The following is a 19,286-nucleotide window of genomic DNA, read 5'->3' as shown; positions in this document are numbered from 1 at the left end:
GGTGGTGGATAAAGCGCAAATCCCCACGGTACCAAAAGTTAAGGTATGGATACCATGCGTGATGAAGTCGGAGGATACACTGCGACTTCTGCAGAATCAGAATCCGAACATACCGACACAGGATTGGAAGGTACTTACTGTATCTCGGACTACCGAGGATGGTCAGTTCTACATCTTCCAAATAAACAAGCAGGCGGAGGATATTTTGTACACGCAGCTTGGCAAAATGTCCTTTGGCACTGGCAAAATTTACATGCGACTCAGGAAAAGAAGTCCCGAGGATAAAAATCCTAACACGCTGGAAGTGGGCGAAGTCGAAAAGGACCTCAGAAGCCTAAGGGAAAAAAAAGACAGGCGGAGGTCCCCGACGTCACCACGAACGTGCTAGAAGAGGACCAACCGCTAAATGGTGCTGTGACTCGCACAGAGGAACACACGGCACAACATTCACGAGGGGCTGAAGGGGGCCTCGAATACTCTAAACCAAAAGGGCAAGAGGAGGACGACGACGTCAAGACGAAGGTGCTGGAGGGGGACAAACAGCCCAATGGTGCGGCGAGTCCTACAGATAAACCTCCAACACAGTAAAGTGGCGTCGAGCGAACTCCTCCTAACCCTTGAGGAGGGTTCGTTTGACGTGGCGCTGATCCAGGAGCCGTGGCTCTCGTCGGGAGGAAAGGTTTCTGAACTTAGCTCGCGCGGGTTTGGCGTTTACTACGCACAAACGGAAGGACGGGTGCGAGCTGTAGTAATGGTAAGGAAACAGCTGCATTCATATATGCTGCCTAATTACACCACCGAGGATCTCGTAGCGGTGGCCGTTGAGCAAAAGAATAAGCAGGCATTTATCCTGGCGTCCTGCTACATGGCCCATGCTGCGGAGGTTCCACCGATGGAGTGCAAAAGGCTAGTACAGGACGAAGGGCGCAAAGGGCGGTTGGTCATAGGCGCAGATGCAAATGCGCACCACAATGCGTGGGGAGGAGCAGATACGAACGAGAGAGGCGAATCTCTATTTTGTTACATCCTGCAAACCAATTTGCAGATAGCCAACAGGGGAAATGTTCCTACATACATTGGTCCAACATCCAGCAATGTTCTGGATATTACATTGAGCTCCGAGCGTGATATATCAAGGTATGATTGGATGGTTCTCGATAGACCATCCTTCTCCGACCATGCGTATATAAGCTTCAGCATCCCACTAAAGAGGGTAGAGAAGGGAGGAACCTTTAGAAACCCTAGGGCAACGAATTGGACTAAATTCCAGAAACATGTAGAAACGAAACTGGGACAACCCAAAGAGGTTGCTAATGTAGAGGAACTGGAGGAGTCGAATGAATTCCTAACAAGGACGCTTATGACTGCGTATAACAAAGCTTGCCCTCTAAGAAGATTCAGAGGAAAAGCAAAGCCGCCATGGTGGAGCAATGAGCTGAGTCTTCTAAGAAGACAGGTAAAAGAAATGTTTAAACTCGCAAAGACCGCGGAAAGCGAAGCGTGTCGGGACGAGTACAGGGATCTACTGAGGATCTACAAGCGTGAAATTACCAGGGCGAAGAGAAACTCATGGAAAAGTTTCTGTACGGACATAGAGTGCTCCAGTGAAACAGCACGGTTGAAAAAAGTCCTAGCAAAGGGAAACATAGTCCAGGGACTAATAAAGAAAGAGAACGGGGAATGGTCACGTGATAGTGAGGAATCCCTTGAGGTGCTTCTCGATACACATTTCCCATCGGGAGACGGTTTAGAAGAACCAGCAGACATCACTCACACTTCGATCACGGAGCTAGTGGTGCCGGGCTTGGTGACCGATACCAAGATCGAGTGGGCAGTGAAAACGTTTTCTAAGTTTAAATCGCCGGGCCCAGATGGTATATTCCCGGCCATGCTACAAGACTCAAGTAGGGCGGTCGTGGAATGGCTTAAAATAATATTCGATGGGTGCATAAGACTGAATCATGTACCGTACTCTTGGAGAACTGCTGGTGTAGCTTTTCTACCAAAGGCGGGGAAGATCGGTCACGTGTATCCCAAAGACTATAGACCCATTAGCTTAACATCATTTCTGCTCAAAACCTTTGAGAGGCTGATAGATGTGTACATAAAGTCCAACGTGGATGAAAAGCTGCTCTCCACAACACAGCATGCGTACACCAAAGGCAAGTTGGTAGACACCGCATTGCATAGGGTGGTAATAAGCATAGAGAAATCCCTGGAATATAAGGAGTATGCTCTAGGAGTCTTCTTGGACATTGCCGGGGCTTTCAATAATGTTGCAAAATGGGCGATTATGGATGGTCTTAATTACATTAAAGTACATCCTGCCTTAATCAGATGGATCGGCTGCATGTTAAATTGCAGAAAGATTACATCACAATGGGGATTGTACGAGGCCACGAAATCAGTGGACAGGGGCACGCCGCAGGGAGGGGTGCTATCACCTCTGCTGTGGACACTGGTCATCAACCAACTGCTCAGGCAATTCGATGAGGGACCCGTAAAACTTACGGCTTACGCAGATGACGTTGCAATTGTCATAAGTGGAAAATGCCTTCCAACGATTAGTTCTTTGATGGATCGGGCGCTTCGGGATATTCATACCTGGGCATCTAATGTCGGGCTGAAAGTCAATGCGGAGAAGACGGATATGGTCTTGTTTACAAAGAGGTACAAGGTCCCAAATTGGACCAGGCCTAAGCTAGGAGCGGTGACCTTACAGGAGAAACCTTGCACAAAATATCTAGGAATCATCCTAGACAGTAAGCTGTCATGGAAGCTCAACGTGGAGGAGAGGGTCAAGAAGGCCTCAACGGCACTCTATGCATGTAAAAGAATGCTGGGGTGTACGTGGGGCCTATCGCCCTCTCTTTCTCATTGGGTTTTTACAGCGATTGTAAGCCCTATTCTATACTATGGAGTTCTTGTTTGGTGGAAAGCCACACAAAAAACAACATACCTCAAAAAATTAGAGGGGGTATGCAGACTATCGATGCTTTGCATTACGGGAGCCCTGAAAACAACCCCGACGGCTGCACTGTATGCCATTCTGCACATTCCACCTGTAGACCTGGTAGCAAAGAACAAAGCGTTAACGACCGCAACCAGGCTCGATGCTTCGGGGCAGCTTGAGCGCCGACCATATGGCCATAGTAGTATAGCGTCCTCAGTCACAAGACGAACAGACTACATGATTCCCTACCTGCACTTTGAGGGAGATCTTAAGGCCACAATAGAGGTGGACGGTTGGCGCAAGGGTGCGCAAATGGCGGACGAGGCGATACATGTGTACACCGATGGTTCCAAAATAGTGGAAGGAGTAGGGTCTGCGGTATACTGCGCTGATCCGGAATTAAGCAGATCCTACAGGCTGCCGGATTACTGTAGCGTTTTCCAAGCGGAAATATTAGCCGTAACCAAAGCAGTAGAAACCCTGGAAGAGAATAGCTTAAGCTGCAACCGTGTTAACTTTTATATTGACAGTCAAGCAGCAATTAAGGCAATAATCTCGCATAGCACAGCATCTAAATGCGTGTTAGAGTGTAAGCAGTCTCTGGAGAGAATCGGGACAGGGAGAAGCATACATCTATATTGGGTCCCAGGGCATATGGGAATAGATGGGAATGAAAAAGCGGACGAATTAGCTAAAAAGGGCGCATCCCTTGAAGCTTGCTCCGTAGACGTTCCAATTAGATTGGGCGAGATTAAGCGAAGGCGAGAGGTGCACATGATCGACCAAGCAGAAAAGGCGTGGGTTCAAGCGCGGGGCTGTAAAGTGTCGAAGATTATGTGTAGGTCTTACAACCTTAGACTAACACAGTTGCTTCTATCATTAAAAAGAGAGGACTGTAGACTCATGACGGGTATTCTGACTGGACACTGCCTTCTGGCGTCACATGCCTTTAAATTAGGCTTGGTCAGTGATAGCAGGTGTAGGAAGTGCGGGTTGGAGGAGGAAACGATCGAGCACGTTCTGTGCTCGTGCCCTGCACTTGCCAGGCTAAGACTCCAGCTATTAGGAGTGATACAGCTGTCAGATCTAGAAGCAGCAAGTGGCTTAAGTCCTAGGAAGCTTCTAGTATTTGCCAAGAGGACGGAGTTATTTTATAACATAGGTCCTGGTTTTTGATAGGGTTTTTCAGTTTGGTCGTTAAAACAAACTTCTGGTAACACTACGGACTCAATCAGTCTATGTGAGGTCCTCATGGACCGGCCAGTTCAACCTACCTACGTAAGCATTTAGTGAAATTTGAACATATCTAAACGATTTTTAAGATAAATATAAAATAAAAAATAGGTAGGTAATCTGTGTGAGGATGCAAAGCTTCACGTTTTTTGTGGTCTGCATGTAAAAACTATGACTATGAATCACGTATTTCAAAAATATACGACGTAAACGTAACTATTTGATGAAATTTGATGAATTTTTAAGCTTCTAGCCGTAAAAAAGGGGCAAAAATGACAGTTTATATGAAGTATATAATATATATACCACCGATCTCTATGATTTTTTCAGACAACAATATATGCTATATACGTAAGCATTTTGTGAAATTTGAAGCTTCTAGCTGTTAAAACGGGGCAGAAATTGCGCAAAGTTTCTTATCTGAACAATCGGTTGTATGAGATATATACTATATATACAACCGATCTCTATGATTTTTTCAGACAACAATATATGCTATATACGTAAGCATTTGGTGAAATTTGAAGCTTATAGCTGTTAAAATGGGGTAGAAATTGCGAAAAGTTTCTTATCTGAACAATCGGTTGTATGAGATATATACTATATATACAACCGATCTCTATGATTTTTTCAGACAACAATATATGCTATATACGAAAGCAATCGGTGAAATTTGAAGCTTATAGCTGTTAAAATGGGGTAGATATTGCGAAAAGTTTCTTATCTGAACAATCGGTTGTATGAGATATATACTATATATACAACCGATCTCTATGATTTTTTCAGACAACAATATATGCTATATACGTAAGTATTCGGTGAAATTTGAAGCTTCTAGCTGTTAAAATGGGGCTAAAATTTGCGAAAATATATATATATATACTATATATACCACCATATATATACTATATATACCACCGATCTTTATGATTTTTTCAGACAACAATATATGCTATATACCTAAGCATTCGTTGAAATTTGAAGCCTCTAGCTCTTAAAATGGGGCAGTAATTACGAAAAGTTCCTTATCTGAACAATCGGTTGTGGGGGATATATACTATATATACGACCGATCTCATCAATTTTTTCAGGCAACAATATGTGCAATATACGAAAGTATATGGTGAAGTTTGAAGCTTCAATCTGTTAAATTGGGTAAGATATTACAAAAATCCTCTTTTTCTGAAAAATCGGTTGTATGGAGGATATATGCTATAGTGGTCCGATCCGGTCGGTTCCGACAAATGTCTAATCGGACACCCAAATACACCCGTTTGCATAAAAACAGACAGACGGACAGACGGACATGGCTAAATCAACTCAGCTCTTCAACCTGATTATTTCGGTATACTTAATGGTGGGTCTATCTATTTTCCTTTAAGGACTTACAATTTTCAGTTTCGTGACGAAATTAATATACCATTTCATTTTCATGAAAGGTATAAAAATAGGTAGGTAATCTGTGTGAGGATGCAAAGCTGCACGTTTTTTGTGGTCTGCATGTAAAAACTATGACTACGAATCGCGTATTTCAAAAATATATGACGTAAACGTAACTATTTGATGAAATTTGATGAATTTTGAAGCTTCTAGCCGTAAAAAAGGGGCAAAAATGAGAGTTTATATGAAGTATATAATATATATATCACCGATCTCTATGATTTTTTCAGACAACAATATATGCTATATGCGTAAGCATTTTGTGAAATTTGAAGCTTCTAGCTGTTAAAACGGGGCAGAAATTGCGCAAAGTTTCTTATCTGAACAATCGGTTGTATGAGATATATACTATATATACAACCGATCTCTATGATTTTTTCAGACAACAATATATGCTATATACTTAAGCATTTGGTGAAATTTGAAGCTTCTAGCTGTTAAAATGGGGTAGAAATTGCGAAAATTTTCTTATCTGAACAATCGGTTGGTTGAGACAACAATATATGCTATATACGTAAGCAATCGGTGAAATTTGAAGCTTATAGCTGTTAAAATGGGGTAGAAATTGCGAAAAGTTTCTTATCTGAACAATCGGTTGTATGAGATATATACTATATATACAACCGATCTCTATGATTTTTTCAGACAACAATATATGCTATATACGTAAGTATTCGGTGAAATTTAAAGCTTCTAGCTGTTAAAATGGGGCTAAAATTTGCGAAAATATATATATATATATATACTATATATATATACTATATATACCACCATATATATACTATATATACCACCGATCTTTATGATTTTTTCAGACAACAATATATGCTATATACCTAAGCATTCGTTGAAATTTGAAGCCTCTAGCTCTTAAAATGGGGCAGTAATTACGAAAAGTTCCTTATCTGAACAATCGGTTGTGGGGGATATATACTATATATACGACCGATCTCATCAATTTTTTCAGGCAACAATATGTGCAATATACGAAAGTATATGGTGAAGTTTGAAGCTTCAATCTGTTAAATTGGGTAAGATATTACAAAAATCCTCTTTTTCTGAAAAATCGGTTGTATGGAGGATATATGCTATAGTGGTCCGATCCGGTCGGTTCCGACAAATGTCTAATCGGACACCCAAATACACCCGCTCACCAAATTTTATCAAGATATCTCAAAAATTGAGGGACTAGTTTGCATACAAACAGACAGACGGACAGACGGACAGACGGACATGGCTAAATCAACTCAGCTCTTCAACCTGATTATTTCGGTATACGTAATGGTGGGTCTATCTATTTTCCTTTAAGGACTTACAATTTTCGGTTTCGTGACGAAATTAATATACCATTTCATTTTCATGAAAGGTATAATGACCGATTTTCATGATTTTTTCTTTGAAATGTTCGCTATTACTTTTACTTTTATATACATTTATAACCAATAGCATATAGTTTAAAAAAGATATTTTTAGTATTTAGTAAAAATTTATGACTTTTTCAAAAATTTATTTCTCTAAAAAGGTTATTTTTTTTTGTTTAAACTTTTTCCATATTGAGTTCATAACAGTTCATATTTCAACTTGGCCGAATGCCTATTAGCCAAACTCGTTGTTTTCGAGATATGAATTTTTGAATATTAAACATTTTTCCCCCCATTTATTGATGCAATGCATTACAGCATACAATAACTTTGTCAGAAATTAACCGATTCTCACGATTTTTTCTTTGAAATGTTCGCTATTACTTTTAATTTTATATAAATTTATAAACAATTGCATATAGTTACAAAAAAATTATTTTTTTAGTATTTAGTAAAAATGTATGACCTTTTTTTCAAAAAATAATATTTCAAATAACGGTTATTGTTTTTTGTTTAAACTTTTTCTATATCGAGTGAGCAGTTTATATTTCAATTTGGGTAAATATCCATTGGCCAAGCGTTGTTTTCGAAATATGAATTTTTGAATATTCAACTTTTTTCGCCATATATTGATGCAATACATATCAGCATACAAGGCGATCAATGCCAAATGCTTAAAATTAATTGAAATATCACATCTATTATTGAAAACATTCATTTGCTGTTATTTTTCAGCATATGGCAAAATATTTCACTAAACCTCCAATACCGTCACAAGAGCCTTTGCCATGTCCTGTTACAAAATCATTGCAATTCTGAAAAATAATAAAAAATGAATGTTTTCTATAATACATGTGATACATATTTTAATTAATTTTAAGCATTTGGAATTCAGCGCCATATATGCTGATATGTATTGCATCAATATATGGCGAAGAAAAAGTTTAATATTCAAAAACTCATATTTCGAAAACAACGAGCTTTGGTCAATGGATATTTACCCAAGTTGAAATATAAACTGCTCACTCGATAAGTAAAAATTTATGACTTTTTTTCAAAAATTAATATTTCAAATAAGGGTTATTGTTTTTTGTTTAAAATTTTTCTATAATACTAAAAAGTTATTTTTTTTTTTAACTATATGCAATTGTTTATAAATTTATATAAAATTAAAGGTAATAACGAACCTTTCAAAGAAAAAATCATGAGAATCGGTTAATTTTTGACAGAAGTTATTGTATGCTGTAATTAGGGCTGTGAACTGCATCCGGATTTTACAACTAACCGCATAAACGGTATATTCGAATATCCGGATAGCTAAACAAAAAAATCGGCTATACGGATATCCGGATTCACAAATGGAAAATCCGGATATCCTCTGTTCGGCTATCCGGATACGTAAATGAAAAATCCGGATACCCGTATGTCCGGATATTGGAATATAAAAGTTGAATATCTGCATATCAGAATTGAACCAAGCAAACATCGAAAAATTATTCACAAAATATGTTTGTAGATTATTAAATTAACGTCAAAAATTAAAAAGCTTCAATTTTACCAACAAGTGAAAATGAGAACAGTGCCATTTGTTTATATTGTGAAAAAAAGCGCTGTTAATTGATTTAAATGCCCCACGAATTTATTGTTACTAATTTTAAATAAACATATATCAATTTTTTGCTTTCACTGGATATCCCAAAATATGGTTATTAATCGGATCTTCATAAATCCGGATAGTTTCACAAACGAATATTAACCGAATATCCATGCCGTCCGGATTTTCTCCGTGTCAAAGGATATCAGTATGGATATCCGGACATTCGAATATGCGGATAGTCCCAGCCCTAGCTGTAATGCATTGCATCATTAAATGGGGGGAAAAAATCTTTAATATTCAAAAATTCATATCTCGAAAACAACGAGTTTTGGCTAATAGGCATTCGGCCAAGCTAAAATATGAACTGTTCACTCAATATAGAAAAAGTTTAAACAAAAAAATAACCTTTTTTTTTAATAATTTGGGAAAAATTTAAAGAACGTGACATCAGGACGGACAAGGCGACAGCTGTATCGATTATACCTTGTAAATCTCTTCAAAACCTTTTCTCCAGGGAGTGGGAGTCGAACCCGCACTCCTACGATAGTTGAAATGGTTTCAAACGCATTCAGCTACGTCATGCCTTAGTTGTTGTAAAGTTTTTCCCATTTGCTTTCTTTCGCATATATTATCTTCCACACATCATATACTTCGTATGTAGTTATATGTTGACGTTGTGCATGGTTGAAAGGCGGTTTACTAGAAACTTGGTTTTTATTGCTGTTTTTGTTCTATTTATAGAACTGCAACGAATTAACCAAATTTTGTTTCTTTATATGAATTAATCGGGGATTGACCGTATTGCTTTAAATGTATGAACATTTATTTCAAACAATTTTTAATTTTATAATTCATTTAATAATTTGGGAAAAATTTAAACAACGTGACAACAGGACGGACAAGGCGGCAGCTGTTTCGATTATACCTTGTAAATCTCTTCAAAGCCTTTTCTCCCGGGAGTGGGAGTCGAACCCGCACTCTGTTATGGCTGTCAGCTATCTTAACTAATTTTTTTTTTTTGCATTCTCCTAGAATTGTGGGTAGGGATTTGTTTAGGGTAGAATCAGTCATCATATCAACCCACCTGATGTGATCTAATTAGTAAATTGAATATACCTTATTCTTTTGCGTTACCCAACACTACCATGGTGTGTCAAAAAAAAAAAAACAAACAGCTGAGAAAGAGAGAATAGAGGGAACCCAGCGGGTCAGGGGGTAAGAATATACCCGCGGTAGGTATGCCTGTCGTAAGAGGCGACTAAAATACCGGATTGGCCTGAAGGTTTAATGTGGCCATATAAATCGTTCCCGAGATGGTCGGGCCAGCACCTTAGTGATGCTGTGTTACCGGAGCGTACCGGATCTGTAAACGGCAAAGGACCATCACATCGATCACTCCCTAAACCTTCGGGGAGCAACCGTATCGCTACAACAACAACAACAACAACAACAGAGAATAGAGGGGATGGAAAAAAAAATTCGTTTGGCTCGGCCATTTTACCGGCGGATCGAGACGAAGCACATCTTTTTATTTTAGAGGACACCAATAAATTGGGTAAACCATTAAAGTTTGTATTTTTTTATAATCCGGCGTTCTGTGCGCCATGATCAAAAATTGTGCAAAAATCCCACTGCAATTGGACTGCTAAAAGTCGCAGCAGCGTTTCTGCGCATATATTTGAAGGAAAATTCCATTCCTTTTTATCAAAGCGTACATCGCACGTGTATCAATTCGCTTGCAATATCAAGCAGAGTGCCGCCGCTTGTCTAAAGATTCCTTGGCATAAATCTGCAAAACAATTCGTCATAAAAGCAAAAGTGATTGATCCAGGCGAAAAGGTGTGAGTGGAAAGACGTTCCACGTAATTTGGTGAGAAGTTTCATAGTGCATGCTCGCGTCTAGCACAAGACAGCAATGATCATGACGGGGTGCACGTGCACGTATACTTACAGAGGATTAAGGATGGCCAACCATAATTGGCGGGTTCCGACGAGAAGTGGACGATTTTAGAAGGTGATCGCCTACTGCATATTCTTATATCACCGCCTCCACCCTTTCTTTCTCAGACAAAAAAAAAGAAAAGAAAAAGGCGATATATAATGTAAACTGACTAAATAATATCTTTTTGCATATTTCAATTTGAGGCGAAGTTAAGAAAAATGCAAACAACTTTGATTACAACACGACTCGAAGTCTAAGCAATTTATAGTCGCCAAATATACTACAAAATTTTATTTAAAAACTGTAAAAGCTATTTTCATAAGTAAATACGAAGAAAGATCTGTAATAAAGAGAAGCATACATTTGGATATAGGTACTCATTTAAGCCAGCTAAACCAAAATAACAATATTGTAACAATATGGAACTTCACAACATGTTTGCGCAAACAACGTTGGATAATGTAAGTCCTACCCTAATTTAAATTTAGCTATATGCATATGTATATATTTTTTTTAACAAAAATACTAGAGTACGCCAACTACCGTATTCTTTTTTTCTGCTTAAATCATTCAAAGCGTGAGTGAACAGTATTCATAGTTTGAATGATTTTCATTCGTGTTTAACTAAATTTCATTTCCACACCTCGCTTTGGGGGTGATACACATCAGTGGGTTTTTCTACTTGTAAACAAACGTATGTATATACATATATACGTGCAAATGGTCTGCACGAACTCACGATGAATTATTGTTCGGAATTCATTACAGATGTGGAAATCGTAATTTAACAGATTTTTTTTTTGGGTATTTAACCCAACTAACAATGTAAAAGGATACAGACTCCTTAGAAAAGTTCTTGCGATAAACACTAAGCAAACGTTGATTTTTTTATAAGCTTGAAATAGTCGAAACGGCGTTGCCGAAACGCTTAATTGATATAAACCTATAAACCAATTTAAGGAAAGTTTTTTTTTGCTACTTAGTTTTTATTGAACGATAAGTTTCATTTAGATACCTTCAAAATTTCAATAGGAATAGATACATAAAATGAAAATAATATATTTATGTAGATCCACACATGAATTTCGGATGTCATACATTCATTGAGAGCAGTGTAGCTGCAATGATAACGAATCTTAGCAATGCTAAGAGATGTTCAATGTAGCTATTCTCTTACATGTGCAACGTTTTTTTTTTGAAAGATAACTTGAATAAAAGTTCAATTAAATAGACAAACTGTTTTCTTGAGTTTTGTTGTTATCATTTACAAAGGGATTCAGAATCCAATTAATTATAATCGTTGCCTCCAACACTTATATAGTTATTTTTTTTGAAAAAGTTAAAGAAATTATTTAATACTGGAAACGCTTTATGTCGCTTCACAAATCAAGTTGCTTTAAGCCACTTGTAAAAACCTTTATAGTAATGCCTGTACAGAAATATAAACGGCACAGTAGTTTACATACATAAGGCTATTAAATCATAGTTTTCAAAATAATGAATAAAGTGTAGATTATTATTATGGTCTTGTAAGCCAAATATGCAGTCGTGAGTTTATTTGTTTTGGTTGGGTATGGGAGAGTACCAGTAACTCTCAATACAAGGTAGGGCAGGGAATTGAGAAGACACTCAGAGGAGTAACGACACCTATCTCCTCCACACGCTGGTGAATACATTTTCCTTTTGCTGAGGCACACTTTACTTTTGCGTAGTCCTGTTTTTTTTTTTTTGGTTGTGTGTTACGACCTTCACCTTGAGGTTTTTCATTCCACTGTTGTAAGAAGTCCGTCCGTTCCCACTATGCCAGTCAATAGAGTAAGCAACGAATATAGGCTGTGTGCTTTTTGCTTTTTGTGCTTTTATTTTGACTCTTTGTCTTTAGGCGGTTTAGTCCGCATAGTGCATGAAAATTTTTAGTTATATACATACGCTCACACTAGGGTGGATCGCAGGAAGAACCCCGACCTCCCGAGTAACTAAGCCCGATTAAAACAAGCATGCACACCCGCTCCGAGCTCCCTAGGTCAGTTGCAGTAGAAAACTGATTTGGCGTTTGGTGGTATATAACAACTCGTACGATAGTTGAAATGGTTACAAATGCATTCAGCTAAGTCATGCCTTAGTTATTGTAAAGTTTTTCCCAATTGCCTTCTTTCGCATATATTATCTTCCACACATCATATACTTCGTATGCAGTTATGTGTTGAAGTTATGCATGTTTGTAAGGCGGTTTCATAGAAACTTGGTTTTTATACTCAGTTGAGCAGAGCTCACAGAGTATATTAAGTTTGATTGGATAACGGTTGGTTGTACATATATAAAGGAATCGAGATAGATATAGACTTCTATATATCAAAATAATCAGGATCGAAAAAAAATTTTACTGAGCCATGCCCGTCCGTCCGTCCGTCCGTCCGTCCGTTAACACGATAACTTGAGTAAATTTTGAGGTATCTTGATGAAATTTGGTATGTAGGTTCCTGAGAACTCATCTCAGATCGCTATTTAAAATGAACGATATCGGACTATAACCACGTCCACTTTTTCGATATCGAAAATTTCGAAAAACCGAAAAAGTGCGATAATTCATTACAAAAGACCGGTAAAGCGACGAAACTTGGTAGATGAGTTGAGCTTATGACGCAAAATAGAAAATTAGTAAAATTTTGGACAATGGGCGTGGCACCGCCCACTTTTAAAAGAAGGTAATTTAAAACTTTTGCAAGTGTAATTTGGCAGTCGTTGAAGATATCATGATGAAATTTGGCAGAAACGTTACACTTATTACTATATGTACGCTTAATAAAAATTAGCAAAATCGGAGAAGGACCACGCCCACTTTTAAAAAAAATTTTTTTTTTAAGTAAAATTTTAAGAAAAAATTTAATATCTTTACAGTATATAAGTAAATTATGTCAAGATTCAACTCCAGTAATGATATGGTGCAACAAAATACAAAAATAAAAGAAAATTTAAAAATGGGCGTGGCTCCGCCCTTTTTGATTTAATTTGTCTAGGACACTTTTAACGCCATAAGTCGAACAAAAATTAAGCAATCCTTTTGAAATTTGGTAAGGGCATAGATTTTATGGCGTTAACTATTTTCTGTGAAAATGGGCGAAATCGGTTGATGTCACGCCCAGTTTTTATACACAGTCGTCCGTCTGTCCTTCCGCATGGCCGTTAACACGATAACTTGAGCAAAAATCGATATATCTTTACTAAACTTAGTTCACGTACTTATCTGAACTCACTTTATCTTGGTAGGAAAAATGGACGAAATCCGACTATGACCACGCCCACTTTTTCGATATCGAAAATTATGAAAAATGAAAAAAATGCCATAATTCTATACCAAATACGAAAAAAGGAATGAAATATGGTAAGGTAATTGGATTGTTTTATTGACGCGAAATATAACTTTAGAAAAAACTTTATAAAATGGTTGTGACACCTACCATATTAAGTAGAAGAAAATGAAAAGTTCTGCAGGGCGAAATAAAAAAACCTTAAAATCTTGGCAGGTATTACATATATAAATAAATTAGCGGTATCCAACAGATGATGTTCGAAAAGGCGAACACCTATAGAACGAAGGCCCACTCCCTTTTAAAAATACTTATTAACACCTTTAATTTGATACCCATATCGTACAAACAAAGTCTAGAGTCACCCCTGGTCCAGAAAGGCCCACTCCCTCTTAAAATACTCATTAACTCCTTTCGTTTGATACCCATATTGCACAAACGAATTCTAGAGTCACCCCTGGCCCACCTTTATGGCGATATCTCGAAACGGCGTCCACCTATGGAACTAAGGATTACTCCCTTTTAAAATACTCATTAACACCTTTCATTTGATACCCATATCGTACAAACGCATTCTACAGTCACACCTGGTCCATCTTTATGGCGATATCTCGAAAAGACGTCCACCTATAGAACTAAGGCCCACTCCCTCTTAAAATACTCATTAACTCCTTTCGTTTGATACCCATATTGCACAAACGAATTCTAGAGCCACCCCTGGTCCACCTTTATGGCGATATCTCGAAAAGGGGTCCACCTATAGAACTACGCCCCACGCCCTTTTAAAATAATCATTAACACCTTTCATTTGATACCCATATCATACAAACAAATTCTAAAGTCACCCCTGGTCCACCTTTATGGCGATATCTCGAAAAGGCGAACACCTATAAAACGAAGGCCCACTCCCTTTTAAAAATACTCATTAACACCTTTCATTTGATACCCATATCGTACAAACAAAGTCTAGAGTCACCCCTGGTCCACACTTATTGCGATACCTCGAAAATGCGTCCACCTATAGAACTAAGGCCCACTCCCTCTTAAAATACTCATTAACTCCTTTCGTTTGATACCCGTACTGCACAAACGAATTCTAGAGTCACCCCTGGCCCACCTTTATGGCGATATCTCGAAACGGCGTCCACCTATAGAACTAAGGCCCACTCCCTTTTAAAATACACATTAACACCTTTCGTTTGATGCCCATATTGTGCAAACAAATTCTAGGGTCACCCCTGGTCCACCTTTATGGCGATATCTCGAAACGGCATCCACCTATGGAACTAAGGATTACTCCCTTTTAAAATGCTCATTAACACCTTTAATTTGATATCCATATCGTACAAACGCATTCTAGAGTCACCCCTGGTCCATCTTTACGGCGATATCTCGAAAAGGCGTCCATCTATAGAACTTAGGTCCACGCCCTTTTAAAATACTCATAATACCTTTCATTTGATACCCATATCGTACAAACGCATTCTAGAGTCAACCCTGATCCACCTTTATGGCTATATCCCTAAATGGCGTCCACCTATAAAACTATGGCCCACTCCCTCATAAAATACTTTTTAGTGCCTTTCATTTGATACACATGTCATACAAACACATTCCAGGGTTTCCCTCGGTTCATTTTCCTACATGGTTATTTTCCCTATGTTGTCACCATAGCTCTCAACTGAGTATGTAATGTTCGGTTACATCCGAACTTAACCTTTCTTACTTGTTATTGCTGTTTTTGTTCTGTTTATAGAACTACAACGAATTAACCAAATGTTGTCTCTTTATATGAATTAATCGGGGATTACCCGTATTGCTTTAAATGTATGAACATTTATTTCAAGCAATTTTTAATTTTATAATTTATTTAATAATTTAAATTAAATTTTTACAAACATGCATAACTTCAGCCTATAAATACATACAAAGTATATGATGTGTGGAAGATAATATATGCGAAAGAAGGCAATTGGGAAAAACTTTACAACAACTAAGACATGACGTAGCTGAATGCGTTTGTAACCATTTCAACTATCGTAGGAGTGCGGATTCGACTCCCACTCCCGGGAGAAAAGGCTTTGAAGAGATAGGTATAATCGAAACAGCCGTCGCCTTATCCGTCCTGATGTCACGTTGTTTAAATTTTTCCCAAATTATTAAATAAATTATAAAATCAAAAATTGCTTGAAATAAATGTTCATACATTTAAAGCAATACGGGCAATCCCCGATTAATTCATATAAAAGAAAATTAACCTTTTTTGAGAAATTAATTTTTGAAAAAAGTCATACATTTTTACTAAATACTAAAAAATATTTTTTTTTTTAAACTATTGGTTTTTATATGCTATTGGTTATAAATTTATATAAAAGTAAAAGTAATAGCGAACATTTCAAAGAAAAAATCATGAGAATCTGTAAACTTTTGAAAAAGTTATTGACAGTTGATACGTGAATAAAATATCAATTGCATTTTATCGAATTCAATTGTCGATAAATCCAAAAAAAAATTGTTTGAGGCAAAAAAAAACACGTGTTTCATTATTTTGGTCGAAGAACAACATATTAAAATTTCATCGAAATCAAAAATCATGTCCTGCGCGGACCGGATGTCTTGAAATGGAATGAGCCTAAAGAATGTAATTGGTAATGTAATGGGGTTGCATTTACCAGTTCCCCGCTTTAAATGACAAATAGCGTACTTATTCAATTACAAACGAAAGTTGTAGGCAATATACCTATAGCAATGAGGAAGGACTGCTAAATAATTGGCAAATACAACGTGATTAAATTCTGAATTAAACTCTATACATCAATTATAGGACGAACAGACTACCTGATTCCCTATCTGCGCTTCAAGGGGGCTATTAGAGCCACAATAAAGGTGGATGGTCGAAACAGGGCACTCAAATGGCGGACGAGGCGATACATGTATGCACAGATGATTCCAAAGTAATGGAAGGAGTAGGGTCTGCTGTATACTGTGCTGATGCGGAAATAAACAGATCTTACAAGCTGCCAGATCCCTGTAGCGTTTTCAAAGCGGAAGTATTAGCTGTAACCAAAGCAGTAGAAACACTGCAAGAGAATGACTTAAAATTCAGCCGTGTTAACTTTTATATTGACAGTCAAGCAGCAATTAAGGCAATAATCTCGCATAGCACGAGAAAAAGTATAATCTAATCCAGAGCATATGGGAATAGATGGGAATGAAAAAGCGGTTGATCTAGCTAAAAAGGGCGCATCCCTTGAAGCTTTCTCCGTAGACGTCCCAATTAAATTGGCGAGATTAAGAGAAGGCGAGAGGTGCACATGATCGACCAATCGGGAAAGACGTGGGTCCAAGCGCGTGGCTGTAAAAGTGTATGTTATCATCGAAATGATTACATCAACACCTCTAAAGAAAAACTTTAAGTGTCTTATAAGTCTGATTATGGGCTGTGGTTTTATACACGCTTAAAAGTTTGAGCCTAAATTTTAAACTTTTTGTACAACATGTATGACCAAACAAAATTAGATTATGCCGGACTTCATAAAAATGGATGCACAGAACTGAGTTTCAATTTTAAACTAGAGCAGTCTACACTTGGATATAATAAATAAAAAATCTAGTGGGCGGTGGCAAGGTTTCGAACTGACGTACTCCGAATTTCAGTAGTGTGCTCTTCGCACCGAGCTATCACGCCTGTATAAAGAAACTTTTCATAACACCTCATAAGTATCACAAAAGGTTGTGGAAAAGAATCTATGATATTTCTGTCAATGAAATTTATCAACTTTGAAGCTTTTGGGCTTGGTTTTTAGCCCAAAAGGGTACCTATACAAGTTTCTATTTTTGAGACTTGTTTGATTTTTACACAATTTTGAGACTTCAGATTTATTGTTCAATAAGTTCAAACAAATTTCGAAAACCAGTTGAACCCTCTCAAATTTCTAACCGTGTATTTGTTCTATATTTAACCGCTTTAAATCCTTCACGAGTTTTGAAAAGGAATCAAACTAAATTAAATTCAAAAAATTTACATTTAACTTCAGTTACAACCTTTAAATCGTTCTCTTGAGATACGACAATCATACAAAAGTACATATGTACATATCTATCTAATTCTAACTTTTCTATTTGTTTATTTCTTACTTGAAATCGTCCCAAACCCGGTCGTACTACACCATATTTTAAGCCAAAATAAGAATTTATTGGCCTCCCTTTGATGTATTTGTATCCAATTTTGCCACGAACAACACCCAATCCCGGTACAATTAATTCATCGGGACGTACTGGTGATAAACCGAATCTCGGAGTTGGTTGAATTACAGTACCAGTTGGGACAACGGATGGCTGAATACTGTTTCGTGGTTCGTTTTCTGTTTCAACTTCGCCGCCTTCAATGTCGTAGTCATCATATGGCCAGTTTTGGGTATTGCACACGGAAAATAAGAGGACTAAAACAAAGCTCATACACAGAAGCGCCCGAATTCTATCTAGACTTACGAACATTTTATAAAAAAACTAACCGCAAACGACTTAATGCTGTGATAACGCGAGCTCTACTAAATCAATAAGTCTGCCTCTCAAACTAATCGAGCTCAAAGCACCAGCGTTGCCGTCTTAATTGCACAAAAGCAATTTTAAATTACACAAAATAAGTCTAAAATAATCGACAATAAAAATAAATGTTTACGTTCGCTTAGTGATGGTGAAATTAAGGCCGACCATTATTTTTTTTTGGTGCTTTAAACCTAATAACTTCTATGCAATTCCATTTCGCTAATACCAAATAAAAAATGAACTAGGTACCTACCTAATTTTTTTCGAGAAATATATCCCAGGCAGCTTTTTTTTAAAATGTTGATAAAAAAATATTCAAATATCATACACTCCCAGATAATTAAAAATGTACAAATTTAAAAGTTTTTTCTATTCGAAAACTAATATATGTATGTAAAGCTGTGTTTGTTTTACTTCTATATACGTTTACGCTTAAATTTTATATGGACTGCTAAGCGACAAACTTTAAATACACCTCTGAAATTGCTGCGCATAAAATTTGTCCTACTAAATTTCAATACGCATTATACTCAGATGTAACTGAAATATGTGTCTATGTTTCACCCTCTACACTAATTCTATGTATTCTATGTGTGTCCACAATACATCGCAACTGATTCAGCCTAAGGCATCAGAGGGTTGTGTCTCCGCTTTTCGGTACACCCTGTGCTGTAGCTAGTTATTTAACCACTGGCGCTAGATGGGTCTCCTAAGCATTATCTAAGCGAGGATAAGCTTTTTTTTACGCGCAAACGTAAACGTATACGCGTGTGAAAAGACACGGCTTATGTATGTCGTGATAAAAATGTACCCAAAATGTTAAAATTTTTTGAAAAATTATTTATGATTAAACTTGGTTCATAAACCTTATAATCACGTAATTGTACTCGATGTGTTATGTCAT

The 19,286-nt window shown here is 37.3% G+C and overlaps 1 protein-coding gene across 1 annotated transcript in view; it reads right to left on the bottom strand.

Moving 5' to 3' along the window:
- The window catches only part of Glt (Glutactin), a 96,134-nt gene extending 77,751 nt beyond the window's left edge, over positions 1-18,383 (bottom strand). The window contains exon 1 of the mRNA XM_067791757.1: positions 17,972-18,383. Coding sequence (XP_067647858.1) covers positions 17,972-18,331 — 360 coding nt within the window. The 5' untranslated portion in view covers positions 18,332-18,383. The remainder of the gene's footprint in view (positions 1-17,971) is intronic.
- Between the last annotated feature and the right edge of the window lie 903 nt (positions 18,384-19,286).

Source organism: Eurosta solidaginis, chromosome 5, assembly GCF_040869045.1.
Source record: "Eurosta solidaginis isolate ZX-2024a chromosome 5, ASM4086904v1, whole genome shotgun sequence".
Taxonomy (NCBI): Eukaryota; Metazoa; Arthropoda; class Insecta; order Diptera; family Tephritidae; genus Eurosta; species Eurosta solidaginis.
Note: the sequence above shows the minus strand (reverse complement) of the source record. Positions and strands in the feature narration are given on the sequence as shown.